The sequence below is a fragment of the Nannizzia gypsea genome, genomic scaffold (assembly GCF_000150975.2).
Source record: "Nannizzia gypsea CBS 118893 supercont1.3 genomic scaffold, whole genome shotgun sequence".
Lineage (NCBI taxonomy): Eukaryota > Fungi > Ascomycota > Eurotiomycetes > Onygenales > Arthrodermataceae > Nannizzia > Nannizzia gypsea.
The window spans coordinates 2,013,981-2,031,606 of NW_003345199.1; the positions used below are offsets into that span (position 1 = coordinate 2,013,981).

At 49.6% G+C, this 17,626-nt stretch overlaps 10 protein-coding genes across 10 annotated transcripts; 5 read left to right on the forward strand and 5 right to left on the reverse strand.

The window, feature by feature from the left end:
- Positions 1-39: 39 nt before the first annotated feature.
- MGYG_04175 (hypothetical protein) lies at positions 40-423 on the reverse strand (the record flags this gene model as incomplete). The annotated part of the gene is made up of 3 exons (XM_003173953.1): positions 40-125; positions 180-273; positions 346-423. The coding sequence occupies 3 exons, from the start codon at positions 421-423 to the stop codon at positions 40-42; spliced, it is 258 nt and encodes an 85-aa protein (XP_003174001.1).
- A 312-nt stretch (positions 424-735) lies between these two features.
- Positions 736-2,007, forward strand: MGYG_04176 (hypothetical protein; the record flags this gene model as incomplete). Its single annotated transcript, XM_003173954.1, has 1 exon — positions 736-2,007. One exon carries the CDS (start codon positions 736-738, stop codon positions 2,005-2,007), a length of 1,272 nt encoding a protein of 423 aa, XP_003174002.1.
- Positions 2,008-3,352: 1,345 nt separating this feature from the next.
- On the forward strand, positions 3,353-4,822 carry MGYG_04177 (hypothetical protein; the record flags this gene model as incomplete). The annotated part of the gene is made up of 1 exon (XM_003173955.1): positions 3,353-4,822. One exon carries the CDS (start codon positions 3,353-3,355, stop codon positions 4,820-4,822), a length of 1,470 nt encoding a protein of 489 aa, XP_003174003.1.
- Positions 4,823-5,075: 253 nt separating this feature from the next.
- Positions 5,076-5,791, reverse strand: MGYG_09042 (hypothetical protein; the record flags this gene model as incomplete). The annotated part of the gene is made up of 2 exons (XM_003173956.1): positions 5,076-5,679; positions 5,760-5,791. 2 exons carry the CDS (start codon positions 5,789-5,791, stop codon positions 5,076-5,078), a joined length of 636 nt encoding a protein of 211 aa, XP_003174004.1.
- A 217-nt stretch (positions 5,792-6,008) lies between these two features.
- On the forward strand, positions 6,009-7,721 carry MGYG_04178 (agglutinin isolectin 1; the record flags this gene model as incomplete). The annotated part of the gene is made up of 4 exons (XM_003173957.1): positions 6,009-6,245; positions 6,412-6,716; positions 6,784-6,909; positions 6,992-7,721. The coding sequence occupies 4 exons, from the start codon at positions 6,009-6,011 to the stop codon at positions 7,719-7,721; spliced, it is 1,398 nt and encodes a 465-aa protein (XP_003174005.1).
- A 549-nt stretch (positions 7,722-8,270) lies between these two features.
- On the forward strand, positions 8,271-9,568 carry MGYG_04179 (60S ribosomal protein L4; the record flags this gene model as incomplete). Its single annotated transcript, XM_003173958.1, has 3 exons — positions 8,271-8,380; positions 8,453-8,547; positions 8,652-9,568. 3 exons carry the CDS (start codon positions 8,271-8,273, stop codon positions 9,566-9,568), a joined length of 1,122 nt encoding a protein of 373 aa, XP_003174006.1.
- Positions 9,569-9,800: 232 nt separating this feature from the next.
- MGYG_04180 (hypothetical protein) lies at positions 9,801-10,542 on the reverse strand (the record flags this gene model as incomplete). The annotated part of the gene is made up of 2 exons (XM_003173959.1): positions 9,801-10,347; positions 10,505-10,542. 2 exons carry the CDS (start codon positions 10,540-10,542, stop codon positions 9,801-9,803), a joined length of 585 nt encoding a protein of 194 aa, XP_003174007.1.
- A 1,833-nt stretch (positions 10,543-12,375) lies between these two features.
- On the reverse strand, positions 12,376-12,777 carry MGYG_09043 (hypothetical protein; the record flags this gene model as incomplete). The annotated part of the gene is made up of 1 exon (XM_003173960.1): positions 12,376-12,777. The coding sequence occupies one exon, from the start codon at positions 12,775-12,777 to the stop codon at positions 12,376-12,378; it is 402 nt and encodes a 133-aa protein (XP_003174008.1).
- Positions 12,778-13,516: 739 nt separating this feature from the next.
- On the forward strand, positions 13,517-15,487 carry MGYG_04181 (hypothetical protein; the record flags this gene model as incomplete). Its single annotated transcript, XM_003173961.1, has 1 exon — positions 13,517-15,487. The coding sequence occupies one exon, from the start codon at positions 13,517-13,519 to the stop codon at positions 15,485-15,487; it is 1,971 nt and encodes a 656-aa protein (XP_003174009.1).
- A 509-nt stretch (positions 15,488-15,996) lies between these two features.
- MGYG_04182 (hypothetical protein) lies at positions 15,997-17,355 on the reverse strand (the record flags this gene model as incomplete). The annotated part of the gene is made up of 1 exon (XM_003173962.1): positions 15,997-17,355. One exon carries the CDS (start codon positions 17,353-17,355, stop codon positions 15,997-15,999), a length of 1,359 nt encoding a protein of 452 aa, XP_003174010.1.
- Positions 17,356-17,626: the final 271 nt, after the last annotated feature.

A 17,626-nucleotide genomic window follows, 5' to 3' on the forward strand; every position in this document is an offset into this window, starting at 1 on the left:
CTGGGCTTGCATATTGGCAGACGGCGCCAGCGAAAAGTATTAAAGACCGTCACTCTTCCTCTGTCTTTCCGGCTTTCTTCTCTTCTTTTTCTCATCACGCTGGAACGTTTCGACTCGATCTACCACTGTTCATTAGCTTCTCTCCTTTTGGGCCAGTCCCTTTCTTTCTTTCTATACACATTCCTTACCTGCTTGCCTGTGGCATTGCAGAAGAGCATCACCTTCCTTTTCCAAAAACATTTGCATCTTTGCGTCAATTGTATAGTTCGGGTTCTCCCAGCTGAATTATATCTTCGAGGTGAGACATGTTCAATTGTTGGTGCTGTTACCACTATTGATGCGCGCGCGTGTGTGTTGCTGGTGTTGCTGTTGGTGATGATGTCGGAAATTTCCGCATTGGGCGTTTTCTACTTTATCCATCATCTTCTATCAACGCGAGCTTCACTTCACTTCCAGCAAAGTTGAGTGACATCTACGCTGATCTGACGCTGACTATTCAATCAATTAGCAATCTGCAACTGTCGACAAAGTTCCGTCAGAGCTGCTATCTTTCTTTACATTGACATCGTCTGGCACGAAGTGATTGAAAGAAGGATATATAAGGCTTCATCGTCAACTTTGATCACCTTCATTCTTTAACAGCTTCAACTTCAAAAAGACTTATCGTGTCGAACGTTTCCATACCGCTCTTTTCAAGAAGATCAAATACCAATAACATCAACAAACACCGCAACCATGGTTTACTCTAAAGCATTCGTTGCTGCTGCTGCCACCTTCATGGGCCTTGCCAACGCCCATATGGTCATGGAGAGCCCAATCCCATTCAACCCTGAGAACCTTGACAACGGTCCCCTGCTCAGAAGCGGAGCTGACTACCCTTGCAAGTTCACCGCGTCCAAGGAGACCGGTGGCAGCTATCTTCCCGGCGAGTTCGACTCCAGCAAGAACGTGTTTGCCATTGGCGAGAAGATCCCCCTGACCTTCAAGGGTTCTGCTGTTCACGGAGGCGGATCCTGCCAGGTCAGTCTCACCACCGACAAGAAGCCAACCAAGAACTCTGAGTTCAAGGTCATCCACTCCATCCTTGGAGGATGCCCTGCCAACGTCGATGGCAACCTTCCAGAGGACCCCAACGGACATGGAGCATCCAAGTTCGAGTTCCAGATCCCACCTAGCATTGCCCCTGGCGAGTACACCCTTGCCTGGACATGGTTCAACCGCATCGGAAACCGTGAGATGTACATGAACTGTGCCCCCGTCAAAGTCACTGGAGGCTCCAAGAAGCGCTGGGAGCCTACTCCCAAGCGTGACCCTCGCAGCTTTACCCCCCTCTCCAAGCGCGCCGACATGCCAAGCATCTTCATCGCCAACGTCGAGTTAGGCAACCAGCCATACTGTGAAACTGCAGAGGGTGTCGATGTTATGTTCCCAACTAGCGGTGACTCTGTCGAGAAGGCTGGTATGCCCAACCGCCTCCAGAAGGAGGGTGATTCTGTCTGCGCCAACATGGGAGGAAGCTCCCCCAAAGCCGGATCTGGTGGCAGCGGAAGCGGCGGCAACGGCGACAGCGGCAACGGCGGTGGTAGTGGAGGCTCTCCAGCTCCATCTTCCACCTATGCTCCCCCAACTGCCCCATCCCCCACTGAAGCTCCTACTCAGTCTCCTACCTATGCTCCCGGACCCACTGGTACTGCTCCAAGTGGTGACTCTGGTCCTGGAAACGGCGGCATCTTCCTTCCAGCTCCAACTGCCAACCCAACTGCTCCCTCCGCACCCGCCCCAACCGGTACCGGTATGCCAACCACACCCGGTAACGGCACTGCCCACGCTGGACCATGCACTGAGGAGGGCAAGTGGAGCTGCTCTGGCACCCAGTACCAACGCTGTGCTAGTGGCCAGTGGACTGTCCCCATGAACCTCCCCTCCGGAGTAACCTGCGAGTCCCTCCCCGGCAAGCGTGCCCCAATGCACCGCCGCCGCGGACACTACCTTCCTCGCCGTGTCTAAAGGAGCAGGCTGCAAGTCTTGACTGGATCCAATGTTCAGTTTCCATTCACTTGACAAGCTGAACTCAACTGTCACTCTTCGCAAGACATCTTGTCTCTCAGTTTCACTTCTTTCCCTTGCAAATATTTTCCTGTTTCTTTGATGTTTCCTTTTTCATGGCAAGGAGCGAACAATGGGATACTTCACTTAGCATCGTTTGACACGCTTGCTTTGGAGGGTTTGTTTCAAATTGAATGTACACATTTTCTCAGTTTCGCCCAACGGTCGGGTTCTCTACATATGACGGGAAAAATGGTTTATTCGGGCGGTGGTGTTTTTGTTATTTTTACCTTCTCCAGCACATCCATTGTGCACGATTTACGAAATTTAGAAATAACCTCCAGAATATGCATGAAATCATATGTAACCACTTTTTATGGAGCAATTGGCTTTCTGATAGACGTAAACAAAACACCCTGCCGTAATGCTCGGTGGAGGGAATCATAATGCCGCATATCTGTGTATTCGACCTGAAAGACCTGCTGCTGCCACTTTCTGACACGCCATCAACATAAAATCAATGTCATGTATTAGAGGGATACTGTTGTGTATTTTTGACTGCCCTGGAATAAAAATTTTGACCTAGATCTCCTAAAAGGGTAAGAGTAACTAGGATACCCTTATAACACCCCTATTAGTGGCTTTTTAAGCGGCTCCACCGTGTAGGGCAGTCTTTTATTCCGTGGCCATACTAGGTAGCATAGGGTAGCTACTAGAACAAACTTAGGACAGCCATTACCCTAGAAAACTAGCCCTTTTTACTATCCTGGATATCCGTATATAGTTAGCGCGGAAAAGGCCTTAATAGGCTATTAAAAAGGTATTTAAAAATTGACACCGTCAAACATTATATCCTTACTCTGACGCCTACTAAGGCTGATTTAGCAGCGCAGGTCAGGTCAGACTCCAGGTCAAATAATCGCAACAGTATCCCCCTATTTTATTGATGAAGTCTGACTTTCCTCTTCGGGAAAAGACGGAAAAACCAATCACGTAATTGTATGACATAAATAGTTAAAGTTTAGTTATGTCAAGCCTTTTGAGAGGCTCAACCCTATTTGTAGCCTAATAATAGTAACCAATAGTTACGTACCTTTATACATACATTCGCAAGGAACAGGCTTGAATCTAACCTGACCAACCGAATAATAGGTATTTATCATATGTAGAGCGTTATGTTGGTTATATCACTTATAAAGAGGGGCAGAATACAGGGGTGATAGTAGCGCTGGGCATAAATACCTCCAACTTCTCAGCCTCTTCATCTTTCTTTTTCTCTCCTTGAATAGCAACTCGCTAACTAGTTATGGATCTCTCTCAGCTCCCAGACATCAGCGACCAGCTGGTCACGCCAGCCAACCCGGCCCGCGACCCGGCAGACGGGATGGATGTTGCCCGCTGTGTTGCTCTACACAACTATCTGGTTCACTATGCCTGGGTGGCCGAGGGCCGCTCGCCAGATACTCTGCGCCGAAATAGCTCTACTTACTTTGCTGCCCATGGTGCTGCTGCAGAGGCTCTACGTCCTAGACTTCACCCGTCGTTGGCGGCTTTCCTGGACGCAGCGATAGTGCCTCTTCACGATGACCCAATCTCTGGGGGCTGGTTCTTCTGGGTTTCTGAATTCAGTTACCCGCAATATCTCTTCGATGAGCACTTGGCCGACCTGAAGGATATGCCAGCGGATAGTGTGGTGAACCTCTATGAAGGCGGAATGTATATTGAAACCGGTGGCGGCTTGTTTTACCATCAAGGCTCCCATCACACCGTTTTCTTTATGCATATGGATGAGTATGACTATGCGTTTCCTATTGAAGCGTATCAGGAGCTCTGGCACCCACTTGAGACAGTGCTTTCTAACTGGATTAACTTGATTCTTATTGGCAAGGTTGTGCCCTCACTTCCTGTCGAGCCTAGCTTATTTGGCAGTGAAAAGTTCGGCTGCTGGGAGTGGCGGCCCTACAGTGACGCCCAGGTTGATATTTGTATTGCTGCGTGGGACCGTCTATGTGAGACCATCGAGGCGCGCATCTTACGCCGCACGGCTGGCAATGCGGTTAATAATGACGATTGTAATAATAAATGCCATAATTCAGAGCCGCCATTGGTACCTCCGGCTGTCCTAGACGCTGCTTCAGTGCCTGACCCTGGCTTTGCGCGTGCCTTTCTGACTCGTGCACGCCGGCCTCTATTCCACCGCATTGCCCCAGGACTTGTGTTGCCTGCGATGGACAAGGAGGGATTTGCGCTACAACAACCATACACCAGCCTGCATCGCTCCTCACCTTACTCAATACCGCCCATCTGCCTTTTCCCCGCCGACGGGGAGCGTCTGGTCTACTTAACGGGCAGGACGTGCACATTTACTGAGGATTTTAGTCCATTATATAATTCAAACATTCCACCTCGAGTGAATGCTGGTGTCTACGGTGAGTCTGTTGAGCGGAATAACTATGACAACGCGGAGGAAGGATTTCGGCTATTACTTCCCTTCGGCTTCAAGAAGCGTTATGGGGAAAGCACCGAACCAGGCGTACGGACGAGCGACGGGTCTTTTGCAGAGAGTATGGGGAGCCTCTTTCAGCATGGATTCAAACCTTTTGGCGGTGACGTCATCCGTCCCCAGAGATTGGAATGTCTGTTCAATTGTTGGCGCAAGCTCATAGACGATGGAATCTGGTCTGTTGGGCCAGAAGGGGTAGAAGGCACGCTTGATACATTCAGGGAGGCCGATGGAGAGCTTTGGAGGCACTATTGTATCCCCCTCTCATGGTAATTCGCCTTTAACACTCTATAAATAACCCATAAGAATAGTCTAAATGATTGAAATAGCTACCGTATTGAAAAGGGCTTGTTAACGAGACCCTATCATTCGGAGTGCTTTGTAAGAGCAGTTACATTTCATATTACCATCCCAAGGGCGCGATCAGTCTCGAGGAAGTGATACGAGTTGCCCGCTGGCCTAGCTAAACTTTTTATCAAAAGCTAACGGTTAGATATATACAATTTGGAGTGAAATATTACTGCTTTTAGGGTGCAGGAGTCACCATGCTTCCTGAGCTCACCGTCGACCACGTCGTCGTCGCAGGCAACATGGAGCGAGGTGCGCGACCGGCCACATGTGCCAGTCCCGTCGTTACTGAGATAGTAATCAGACCTGCAGTCTGCGTGACTGGACCCGCGGTCTGCATGGCAGGAATGTTGAGCGTAGACCACACGTCATCATCCTCATCGCCCGTATAAACATGCACCACTTTACCGTGCCCGTCGAGCACAATGTGCATCTTCGAGTCATCCTCATAGATGAAGCTACACTTTCGACTATCGATGGGGTTGCCGTCCATATCGACGAAGAAGAAGTTATTATAATCAACATCAGATGATTCGACAAGCTGATCGCTGTAGTTACCCAGCGGCCTGATGTTTGCGTGACACACCCTGTCCGCCGCGGTGGTGTCCTGGTTAGGCGAAGGGTCGGTGTCGTTTCCGGTGCTGCTGTAGTTGCCGCTCAGATTCAACTCTCTTTTTTGGAATATACCGGGTTGGTAGTTGTATGCCCGGTACGCAGCGTCCGTTGGACGCGGATCAATGAGCCACGACTGTCGGGACCAGCCATAGGTAAGTCCATACATGCTACAAATAAAACACCCGCCTCATTAGTTAGACAATTTACTACCTGATACTGCTTTAAAGGTTGGTAGATGGGAGGTTACGTACGGATCATCATCGAGAACGTGGAAGCCATGGTCAACAACCTGGGTATTTGAGACGCTTCCGCCCACGGTGTAACTATATGAGGCAAGGCACAGAGAACTGGATGTCTGTTCATCGAAGCCATATGCATCGATGAAACTCCGGGTTGTGTTGCTTACCTCAATTCCTGGAGAAGCAACGTCGAGTCCGTCTGCCCCGAGCAGAAAACTATCCAGGGCGGCGTCATTGTCAAGGCGAGGGCGCTCCCAATGGCCTTCACCTATAATGCAGACCTTGTATGCATGAAAGACAGCGCCTCCAACTGGTGTTTCGTGGAGTCACAGACATGGCAAGGGAGCGACTACATTCGCTGGGATCCAACCATGTGCTACAGCGACGGCGACGACCAGAGTTCAGTGCCTGCTCAATGCACTGATCCCGACTTCGATATAGGCGCCGTCACAGACGACATGTCCGCCCTCACCATGATATACGACAAGGAACTGGTACGCAAGCCCCTTACATCGTAGCAAGTTGTCGTCATGGTTAAATTGATATCATTAGTATTGCAATGAGTGTTTCTTGAAGTTGTATCGGCAGCGCCTCCTGGATCCATGGCTACCGGGTAGCGATTTCACCCATTATTTAATCAATCAGTTCGACCACCTCTAGGGGAACTGCTCCACACAGCTGCCCTACACTACTTCGGCCTCCACTTTGTACGTAGGGCGGGCAACGGCAACGGCTCCTACCACCACGGGTCCATCGACTATAGCTCCAACAGCAACACCAACTTGTCTGGGTCAAATGGTGCAGCCGCTGAAACAATGGCTCACCTGCAACGATCTCAGTGATACGTACGGTATCTCAACTGGTGATGCTCGGGTTATCACCAATAATGAAAACTGCTATTTCAACGAAACCACCTGCTTTCCCTTTCCATGCATGCTTGATATCGTTTGGGACGAGCCAAATTGGTACGTAACTCCCACAGTTGTACATAGGTCTGTGATTTATGCTGAATCCCGTCATCCCGAATAACAGCGACGAGCTTGCACAGAGATATTCCAATTCAACTTACAAAATCACCGTTGGCCAATTCCTCAGTTGGAACGCCAACATCCAGGGTAGTTGTTCGGGAGTTGCGATGGGACAGCGTGTATGTAAAGGGTAAGTCCATCGGATTTGCGAAGCTAGTATTAACAATACTGGGTTATGAGATTTAGTAGTGCTAACCCAATGGCCGAAAAAGCGCGCCGGGCGGCACATATCCCAAACCCACCGCAACCATCACGGCGCCTGCGGGAACGGGGACGCCAACATACTACACAACAGCCACGCCAGCCCACCCAACCCAGAGTGGAACTATCAAGGACTGTGGCCATTATGACTTCGTCGAAGCCGGCGACGACTGCGCTACCGTCTCCCAGCGCTGGGGTATAACCTTCAGCCAACTTCAGACATACAACACCTACCTAGACTCCAAGTGCCTCAACTTGTGGCTCCATTACGATGTGTGCGTCGCCCGCGTCACGCCTCAGACAGTGTCGAAGGATGGGGCCTGCCCGCCGGGAGTGACCTGTGTGGGAAGCACCTTCGGCGACTGCTGCTCTCCATATGGCTTCTGCGTTAATGACCCCAAATACTGCGTCGAGGGCGGTGGCACAGGGACAAAGGACGGTACCTGCGGACCAGACCACGGTGGCACGACCTGCACCCCTCAGTTTGGCACCTGTTGCAGCATCTACGGGTACTGCGGCAGTACCTCTGACTTCTGCGGCGCTGGGAACTGCCACTCCGGCGCCTGTGAGACAGATAATGGTGGCCCATCAACAAATGGCGAGTGCGGACCGCTGTTTGCTGGAAACAAAACCTGCACCGGCACCCAGTTTGGAAACTGTTGTTCTAAATCTGGGTATTGTGGCAGTACGAGTGCCTATTGTTCTGGCTCTAATTGCTATAGTGGCGCATGTACAGAGTAAATATTGAACGTTTTCTCTCATTAACTGATAAAGGTATTACCTAGTTCCTTGCTGTTAGTAGCTATAAATGTTTATGCCGTATTAAATCGATTTACATACGTTATACATCGAGTAATAGTTCCAGCAACAAACCTATCCATACATCGCTACTTTCGCGACTTGGCCGGATTCTACACCACAAAGGGGTTGGTAGCCAGAAGAAACACCCCTCTGAAGGAAGCTAAGGTTGCAGATTTATATAGATATATAAGAAGGAGCAGACTATGCAAAGATTCATCTTGAACACCATATAATTTTTGGGATGAAGTCCGACTTTCCTCTTTGGGAAACGGGAAATTAGCATCCCACGTGACAAATTACATAACACAGTTAATGCCAAGACTTTTAACATTGTAGTAATTAGGGCTTAGGGCTTGAACTCTTTTTTCGTGCTTTCCCACATCGAGCGAAGCGAAAAAAGAGCGACTTTCGCGACGAGGTTTGAACATCTTCAAACGCCGACAATTCTTGAAGACGTCCGACTAACCAAGCAGCATCACGTCGACTACAATGGCCTCTCGCCCAACCGTCTCCATCGCTTCGGCGGATGGTAAGCCCAGCGGCTCTACCCACCCGCTCCCTACTGTCTTCCTTGCGCCTATCCGTCCCGATATTGTCCAGTACGATATATACACACCCGTTGATGCCGAAGATATTGAGAGATGGGACACATATACTGACTGATTGGCCAGGTCCGTACACACTGGTATCGCAAAGAACAAGAGACAGCCATATGCCGTGAGCGAGAAGGCCGGTGAACAGACTTCCGCCGAGTCCTGGGGTACCGGTACGTTGTGACATAAAATTTTTCCTCGTGATGTTTATGGGAAAGGGAATGAGGGAATCCAACGAGGAAGAATTGGATGCTGATTGAATGATGCTGGGATTTAGGTCGTGCTGTTGCCCGTATCCCCCGTGTCTCTGGTGGTGGTACTCACCGTGCTGGTCAGGCTGCTTTCGGTAACATGTGTCGATCTGGACGAATGTTTGCTCCCACCAAGGTCTGGCGCAAGTGGCACCAGAAGGTCAACGTTGGCCAGAGACGATTTGCTACCGCCTCCGCCCTTGCTGCCTCTTCCGTCCCAGCTCTCCTCTTCGCCCGTGGCCACCGTGTCGAGAACGTCCCCGAGGTCCCACTCGTTGTCGATTCCAAGGCCTTCGAGGGTGATGCCCTTACCAAGACCAAGGCTGCCATCACCCTTCTCCAGGCCATCGGTGCTGGCCCTGACCTCGTCAAGGTCAAGGAGTCCCGCAAAGTCCGCGCTGGTAAGGGTAAGCTGAGAGGCCGCCGGTACCGCCAGCGCCGTGGACCCCTCGTCATCTACAACCCAGAAGTCGATGGCAAGGAGCTCGTTAGAGCTTTCCGCAACATTCCCGGTGTTGAGACCTCCTCCGTTTTCTCCCTTAACCTCCTCCAGCTCGCCCCAGGTGGCCACCTTGGACGTTTCATTGTCTGGTCCTCTGCTGCTTTCAGCGCCCTTGACGAGATCTATGGCACCACCACCACCGCCTCCGCCCTCAAGAAAGACTTCCTCCTCCCCTCCAACATTGTCTCTAATGCTGACGTCACTCGCCTTATCAACTCCTCTGAAATCCAGTCCGTTCTCAGAGAACCCAAGGGTGAGGCCAAGACCAAGAGAGGATGTGTCCAGAAGAAGAACCCTCTCAAGAACAAACAGGCTCTTCTCAGACTCAACCCATACGCTGCTGCTTTCTCGAAACAGAAGTTGGGCCAGACTGGTATCGAGACCGATAAGGCACCTGAGCGTGCTCCTGAAAGCTTCCATACGCTCTTGAACGAGGCATAGATGTGTGATCCTGTTCTTTGAGTACAATACCAAAACTTTTAAATTCAATGCTTTCAAATGGGTTCTGATGCCGGGGTCTGCTCCTTTTCTCTTGTCAAATATGAGGTAGTTGCCATGATATAAAAAAATGCTCTACCATAATGAACTAGTCTTATGATACCACAGTATTTGTAATAATATCAATTGCCCTGTAGAGCTCCTCCACAGGCCAACGGATGCTCCATCTAGCCGCTCACATCCTCCTACCGAGAAACTGTTGATACAAAACCAGATCTTGGAGAGTTCCAGGGCATCCCATCTGATGGTACAGTGCTAGCTGCTCAGTAAACCCAGCATTCGGCTGGCACCCAGCTCGGCTGCCTTGAAGGACTAGCAGGGCATCTGTAGGGGCCAACTTCGGACGACCCTGGTAGAGCATGTATGCAAGAACAATCGTAGCTGACCGGGATACACCCAAACCGCTATAACTCAGGGTCAGAAATAATGCATATATGCATGTAACATTCAGGGGTAGTAGCGGGTATATGATATCTGACCAGTGAACTAAGACAGCGCCGCCATCAGCAATGGCCGCCTCTATAAACCGAACAGCCTGCGGGAAATGCTGGAGAATGTTCTCCTTGTCCTGGTCAAGTAGGTCTAGGATGAGATGCCCCTGGAGACCGTCGTATGTCTGCAGGCTGCTAATCACTGACGGCCGCTCTTTTGGTCCTACGGCGGAGATAACATGCGTGATGTTGGCATCTTTCAGGGCGTCCTGGTTCCGAAGAGCAAAGAGACTGGATATGTACTAAATGTGGTTATTCTCACATTCAAGCTGTGTTTATCGATATGATATATAGGGATATAGAGTTAACCGTGAGGTACGGCCCAGGCACCGGCGAAATTGGGGTTTCTTATGTTCCAAAGCAACGAAAGGCCGGCCAAACTACCAACCTGCCAATGTAGACGTTATGTCCATCTACTCGATCCATGCCGCACCACAAGCGGCAAGCTGCCTCCCAAGAAGAGCCCAGAGTACGGATCTCCAACTCACCTTAAGCCGACTTGATATTCTCCTGGGATTCTCGAAACTATGACGTAAAGTGATGCTTCTCCTGCGTCTTTTTTCCCGCCCCTCTTGGGTTCTCCTCTTCGTCTTGACAGCTATCAATCTGACAGATGCGCCGCAGGACAAACGGTATTCCACATTCACTCCTGGCCTCAAAAGAGTGCGTTGGCGTACGGAGTACGAAGGACGAAGAGGAATGTCGGTCTGCTCATCTCAGGCATATTTGATCAGGCTATCCTTCATGGATGGCATCTGTTTTCTCGTCTGCAGCTAGCTAAGATACGCCTCACTGGTTCCACCTCGGATCCGCTCCAATAACCAGCTGCCATGGAATAAGGCATATACGCAGTGCAGCAGGCAAGGGCTTTGCCCAAAACTTTGGGCTTGGGGAGTGGTGAACGTGCAACCGTTTTCCTTCTCAGATAGCAGAGAGATCCGCTGGTCCAGTCTACTCCGTGCTGAGAACAACCCCAGATCTAGATGCATGTTATATTACCCTGTCGATGGGCGTCGAGATATGTACCGATACGGACGCTCTCAAAACCAGGTGTTGGGGGCCAAAAAAAACAAACTCCAGAAAGTCTCTCCACCTTCGGCGAGCAATGCAAGGAAGCTGATAAACTGGCTGCCTGCCTAAGGATGGGTGTCTTTCTCATACACTCTGCGAGCCTTGCATGGCCTGCAATGGTGAATGGAGTGAATACGAACCAGGTGTCGATGTCGGGTCGGATTGCGCCACAATCTCCTTCCTGCTCAAAGGGTCACCAAGCCGGGAGCTGGCCTGGCTGGTTTCGTGCATCGTTTTTTAAGTCCCAGATGCATGATGCGTATCATTCTACATATACGGCGAGCCGTCCGGTGCGAAAACGATGGCTGGAGCAACGTCTGCTCTGCTCTGGTACCCTCCAGCCGGGTCAAACAGAACACGGCGTAGAGCTAACTAACTAACTAGTTATGGAGCCTGGGCTGGTTGACTTGTTCACTGGCTAACAGCAACACCATCACGCTGGGTGACGCTGCACCCACCCACTGACTCAACCGTCACGACCAACAAGTCACTTGAAACGAATGAAGCACCAAAACCCCAGCTTGTGGTTTTAGTTTGCTCGTAAATCCTCCGCTCCCACATCGTCACTCCCGTGTCATGCGGCAGAGACAGCTTAAGCTCTCCCGCCGCAAGCAAGGAGAGGGATGAGGAAGAGCCGTCCATGGGCCCGGCCAATGGCTCTTACGGTCAAACCACCCTAGGACCATCATATGACAACGAGAAAAGAAAAAAGCGAGGGAGGAAAACAGTCAAGCCGAAACCTAACCTTTCTGGCTGGAATCCGCGGCTTGGGCCGGTGTGAGATCCAGCAGCAGGGTCCTGCCCTCGCCATCGATTCGATTTTCATTATTTGCTGCCGCAGACCGACCTCGATCGCCTGTGAGCATGGCTGCCAGTTGGGCTGTTGCTTTAACCCTGGCGCCCCCTGGCGCCCGCTAACTAGTCGACCAACACTAGCTAGTTAGGCGATGGAGCCATGTCCTCCCTAGTGAGCCGCAGCCAGATACAGATGCCTCCACCCCATAACCATTGCTCTGGAAACTTGTCCTATAAACGGCCTCCAAGTTTTGTTTTGCTGTCTATTAACTAATGCAGACATATATTAGCACGCCTGTCTTCTTTATTTTATTTTTCTTCCCTGTTCCCGAAGCCCCAGCCATGGTCAGACAAGACGGAACTCAGGCAGGTGGATAGGTAGTTAGTTATAAGCTACCCTTCGTAAAGCCGCCTCAAGCGTGCAGCCCTGCGTTTGCCACGAATTTGTCCCTTTATTTCACTGAAGAGCCCGCCTGGCAAGATATCAACTCTGACTGCAAGCCCGGCCATTTCTTTTTTCCAGCCCTTCATTTCCCTAGCCACTCTCTTCTCTCTCTCTCCTCCAGGACAAACGAGAGCCTTTCGGCGAGAAGGGTTCGTTATATGAGGCTGGTCTTTTTTTCTTAACCTGTATCGAGCTTGGTTTGTGGCACATCTTGCGTTGTCTTCCGAGATTGTTATCATCGTTTCGACTTCTCTCTGGTTTCGCAACAGTTGCGCCCTGTGCTTCACTGCCGGAGTGCATTGTGTGTGTGTTTTTTCCTTCCCTTTATTGAAGCCTGAACGGTTATACATGTTGATAAGCTAGAGGTTCCCGGGGCCTTTTCCGAGGTTCTTTCGCTTGATATACCTTTATCCCTGTCATTTGGTTCTCTTTTTGATAGCAGTATTGTATCATTCAAATGCATCCGGTGCTGGAATTGAGAAGCTATATCATCCAATATTGGGACTGGGATAATACCATCTGCACCCTGTTATTTTGAAGGATAAGGGAGAAAAAGTGGGAGGGGGAGACAAAGCAAGAGAGAGAAAGGGCATTTTTATCTTTGTTGTCTGGCTGTCTGGCTATTTGGTTGTCCTGCAGTGGCTGCTATCTGTCCTATGCTGGTCCCGTGAAGGCCTCTCCTAAGCCCGTGACCTTCCTTAAGCTGACTATCATCAACCCACAACAAAAAAGGTGCATCTGCATCCTCCCGCTCTGAATTCTGCTCTTGTATCCCTTCCTGCAGCACTTAGGGACTGAATCCCAGCAAGGCAACCTACCTGGCTGCTAGTTATAGTGGACACTAGCTGCTGATATAAAGACAGCGAATACCCGTCTCTATCTGCCTGCCAGGCCCCTGATCACATCACACTCTTTTTTCTGTCTGTTTACCTCCCCCTACCACCCTGCCTGTGGTACAGAGATAGCAGAAGCAGCTATCCGAACGCGTCTCTCTCACAAAGCAAATACTAGAAACGGCTGGTTGAGTGCCTAGTTCAGGCTTTTATGTGCAATTCTGAGAGATAGAGACGCGTCTGTGGCCTCTTCGCCATGGCTTTCAACCTGCCAAATGCACTGGCTGCAGGAGCAGCAGGGAACAGCTCTGCTCCAGTGAACCTGACCCAGCTGCCGAATAACATCCTCGATGCCCTCTTGCCGGGTTACTCAGTCATCTCGGGGTTCATCTTTCAAATCACTGGCTTTGACGTCTCCGTTGGTGTTTCCCTGAGTGTGTTGATATTCACCCTCACCACGGCATGGGTGTATTGCTACAAATATTCCTACTCCCTGCTCATGACGTATATGACCGCTTCCATCACTGTGCCTTCACACGACGATATCTATGATCAAGTCATAGCCTGGGTATCCGAGCTAGCCATCGCCACCAGCAGTCGATCGATGCGTGCCAAAAGCAAACGCCACATGAGTTGGGATTCCGAAGAAGATGTTCGTACTGACGTATCCGGAAAAGACTCTCAAGACACGCTTTTGAACTTCAGCAACTGGGAAGCAAAAATTCCTCCGAGATTCGAGCCTCACTATGAGTTCTCCTGGTTCCGCCATAAGGGAAACTTTTTCAAGCTTTCCAGAGAAAAGGAACAGGTTTTGAGCGGACGCATGGGCTTCAATATGGTTAGCAGTGATGAGTCCCTGACCATCACCGTGCTTGGAAGATCGTTGCAGCCTATTAAAGATTTGATCCGGGAGGCGAGGGATGCATCGTTTGCCCGTGAGAGAAGCAAGACCACCATCCGTCGACCTGGTCCCAAAGAATTCCGTTCACGAGGAATATACGCCTGGAGCAGAGCTGCCACTCGCCCTTCTCGACCAATTGAAACTGTCGTTCTCGATAATGCTCAGAAAACAAAGTTGTTGCTTGACATAAACGAATATCTTCATCCCGCTACCCCGAGATGGTATGCAAACCGCGGAATACCTTATCGTCGCGGCTACCTCTTTCACGGGCCACCAGGCACTGGAAAGACTTCGCTGAGCTTCGCTATAGCCGGTGTATTTGGGCTGGACATATACTGCATCTCCCTTCTGGAGCCAAGCTTGACAGAGGAAGATCTGAGCCTACTCTTCAACTCCTTGCCCAGACGTTGTGTGGTTCTCTTGGAGGATATCGATACTGCGGGCCTGTCACGTACTGCAGCTAACGAGGGCTCTTCGCCAGACACGACTGAAGCAGCTAATGGAGCCACTGAAAATGTCATTTCCAACTTAAACAAGGCAGTTCAGCAACCCTCTAACCGCACGAAAAAGCCAAAAAATTCGAACAACGATGAGGAGTCCAAGGGTATTTCTCTCTCTGGTCTCTTGAACGCGATCGATGGAGTGGCATCTCACGAGGGACGCGTTCTCGTCATGACAACCAACCATCCAGATAAACTGGACGACGCCCTCATCCGCCCTGGTAGAGTCGACATGATGGTGGAATTCACTCTGGCTAATAGAGAGCAGATCAAAGAAATCTTTATCAGAATGTATTCCCCTGACCAACCCGGCAACATCAAGGCAAAGTCCGCCTCAACATCCCAGATCGAGAGATCTCTTTCTATCCTCAACACCAAGTTGTTCAACACTACCAAGATCGAGAAACCTGTCATTAACCACGATCAGCCTGTATCCGAGGAAAAAATGGGGGCAGAACCGTGTACAAATGCCAATGGAGTCATCAGTGCCAACCAGCAGGTTACCATCGACTATATCGACGACCTGGCAGTCTCATTCTCGGCTCTTCTTCCCGAATACGTCTTCTCTCCTGCCGAGATTCAAGGCTTCCTCCTCACTCGCAAACGAGAGCCTCACCTTGCTGTTGAAGAGGCTAGTGCCTGGTGTGAGAATCTCATGGTTGCCAGAAGCCGCCGCCATCCACCACCAGCACTCTCTACTTCTAGCACCGCTGTTAGTAAGCAATCTGATAAAAGCGTCATGGAATCTGATAATGAGGCGAATGTTGCATCTGCTGATGAGCAGATTGAGAGTGAGCCAGAGAGCGAAGGCGTTGCCTCTACTTGATTGTTTTAAAACATAAATGGTTGACAATACCTTTTATAATAACTCATTCAAGTGTGCCCAGCCCTTGTCATGGTGCATAATTATCTCTATGTAGTGGAAAGAGTTTAGTTGCTGTGGTCTGGTTGAGATTTTTTTTTTCCTTCCTTCTTACTCTATAGGGTTTACATTTTATGTCTTAAAGGGGGTGGCAATGTCGAACAAACAGCTGTTTCAGTCTTTGCTTCTTATTTCTGTGCTGGAAGGCCTGATGTACATTAGGAAATTAGATAAAAATGCGGGGGATAGGAAATAATAGCATTCATGCGTTCTGCAAACTATGCTAGCTTCTAAATAGCGTACCTAAAATACAAGTATGGCCCCGTAAACTCAAGTTATCATCAAGATGTTCAGGTTGAAGTCAAAGACAACAGACATATTAAAATAATAATAATAATAATAATAATAATACCCAATGTCAAGAAACAATATAAGGCAGTATGTCCAAGTGTAGAGAAAGATTGTCCTAGCGTTCAACTGGTTTCATTATGGGTGGGCGGATCTATGTACCGCCTAAGCCAGGTCACTTTGCCTAAAGTAGGGTCCAGGATGGCAGCAAAGTGAGTCATTTCATTAGTGACAGGGTATCCATTCATCCATTCAGCAACCTCTGAGGGTGTTGCTGTAACTTGCTTGTCGCCACATAGACTTGGTGAAATGGTAGAAGAGCACTTTATAGTAGGTCTCGGTTGGCGATCTTGCGGAATGGGTCCGGCCATAGAAGAATCATGAGAGGTTGATAATGTGTCTTGCTTCTCTTTTACCTTTTTATCCCATGCATCCTGCATGTGGGCTCGTCGCTCACTGCTGAGGAAAATGAGATCGTCCAAATCCAGGGGCTCGTTGGGGGTGTTGATTACCCTGTCATCATGGCCTTTTTCGTTGTCAAGAGCTTCTTCTTTCTGAAGAGCCGAAGGGCCATTTACTGAGTCGCAGTTAGTAGCAACGACAAATGATGACGACCGCTGGATAGCAGCGCTTCTGTGATCTTTCTCAAAAACAGCCGCTGAGTTTCCATCACACATGATCAAATAAGCTGCTGTCGTTGGCACCCGAGGTAAATGTTCTACTATCCGGTCTAGAGGTGTTTGTGAAGGGTTCCCTGCTATCTTCCGTCTTAACATTCGATCAAACCAGGAGCGGCTATGAATACGCTCCAGATCTGGGGCTAGTAGGTATTTTCGAAGTAATGAAGATATCGACCGTCTCACCCCCAGTAGCACAAGTAAATGGCTTCCGTAAAACCGATAATTGGCCAAAAACCTGCTTGAATTGTGATTCGGACGGAAATTTAATGAGATGCTTAGTCCCTTCCTCACACCTGTTAAGACTCCAACAAAACCCACGTACGTTACACTTGTTGCAATAACAGTGTCACTCTCAGATCCGCGAACGTACTCAAGTTTCACAACCAGCTGGCGGAGCTCATCCATGTCCCAGTCGAGAGTACGAAAGTGAAGCATTCCTGCATCAGTATCGTGTTGCTGTTTTGTCAAGGCTGCCCCGCTGGTGCATCCCATAAGGAGATCGAGGAAGACATTCAGAGATACAAGGATATAGAGGTCTATGCCCGTAACTCTAGATATTCCCTTAATCTCTTCTGTTTCCTCGCGGGTATATAGCTTCCTTAGAAGTATGGGAGCAGCTCGGTAGATCCATTTTGAGGAAATGATGCCGTCCAACCAGCCGACAATCTCATGAAAAATGTCGACGAGCGACCTTAGTTTCTGTCGATATAAAGAGGCCAAGACAACATATCTTTCTGAGGGAGGAAGTGAGAGATCAATCTTGAAGGTTGGGGGTATATCGCCAGGTTCTCTAGGCTCAGCCATGTTTGAAGGCTGATGTTTTCAGGTTGAACAGCAGGTTGCAGAGAGATGGGCGACGAGAAAACAATAACCCTGGAAATATAATCGTTATATACCTTCTGGAGGCAATATTTAATGATACAGGCAGCAACTAATGAGTCAAACTGTCCCGGAGAGAGAACACAGCTTGGAGGATCACGTCGTTGTTACAAAGGGGTATGGGCAAAATGCCACCAATTTACCCGCCTGACACTAACACTGCCATCATAGATACTTTACCATACCGTACGGGGTA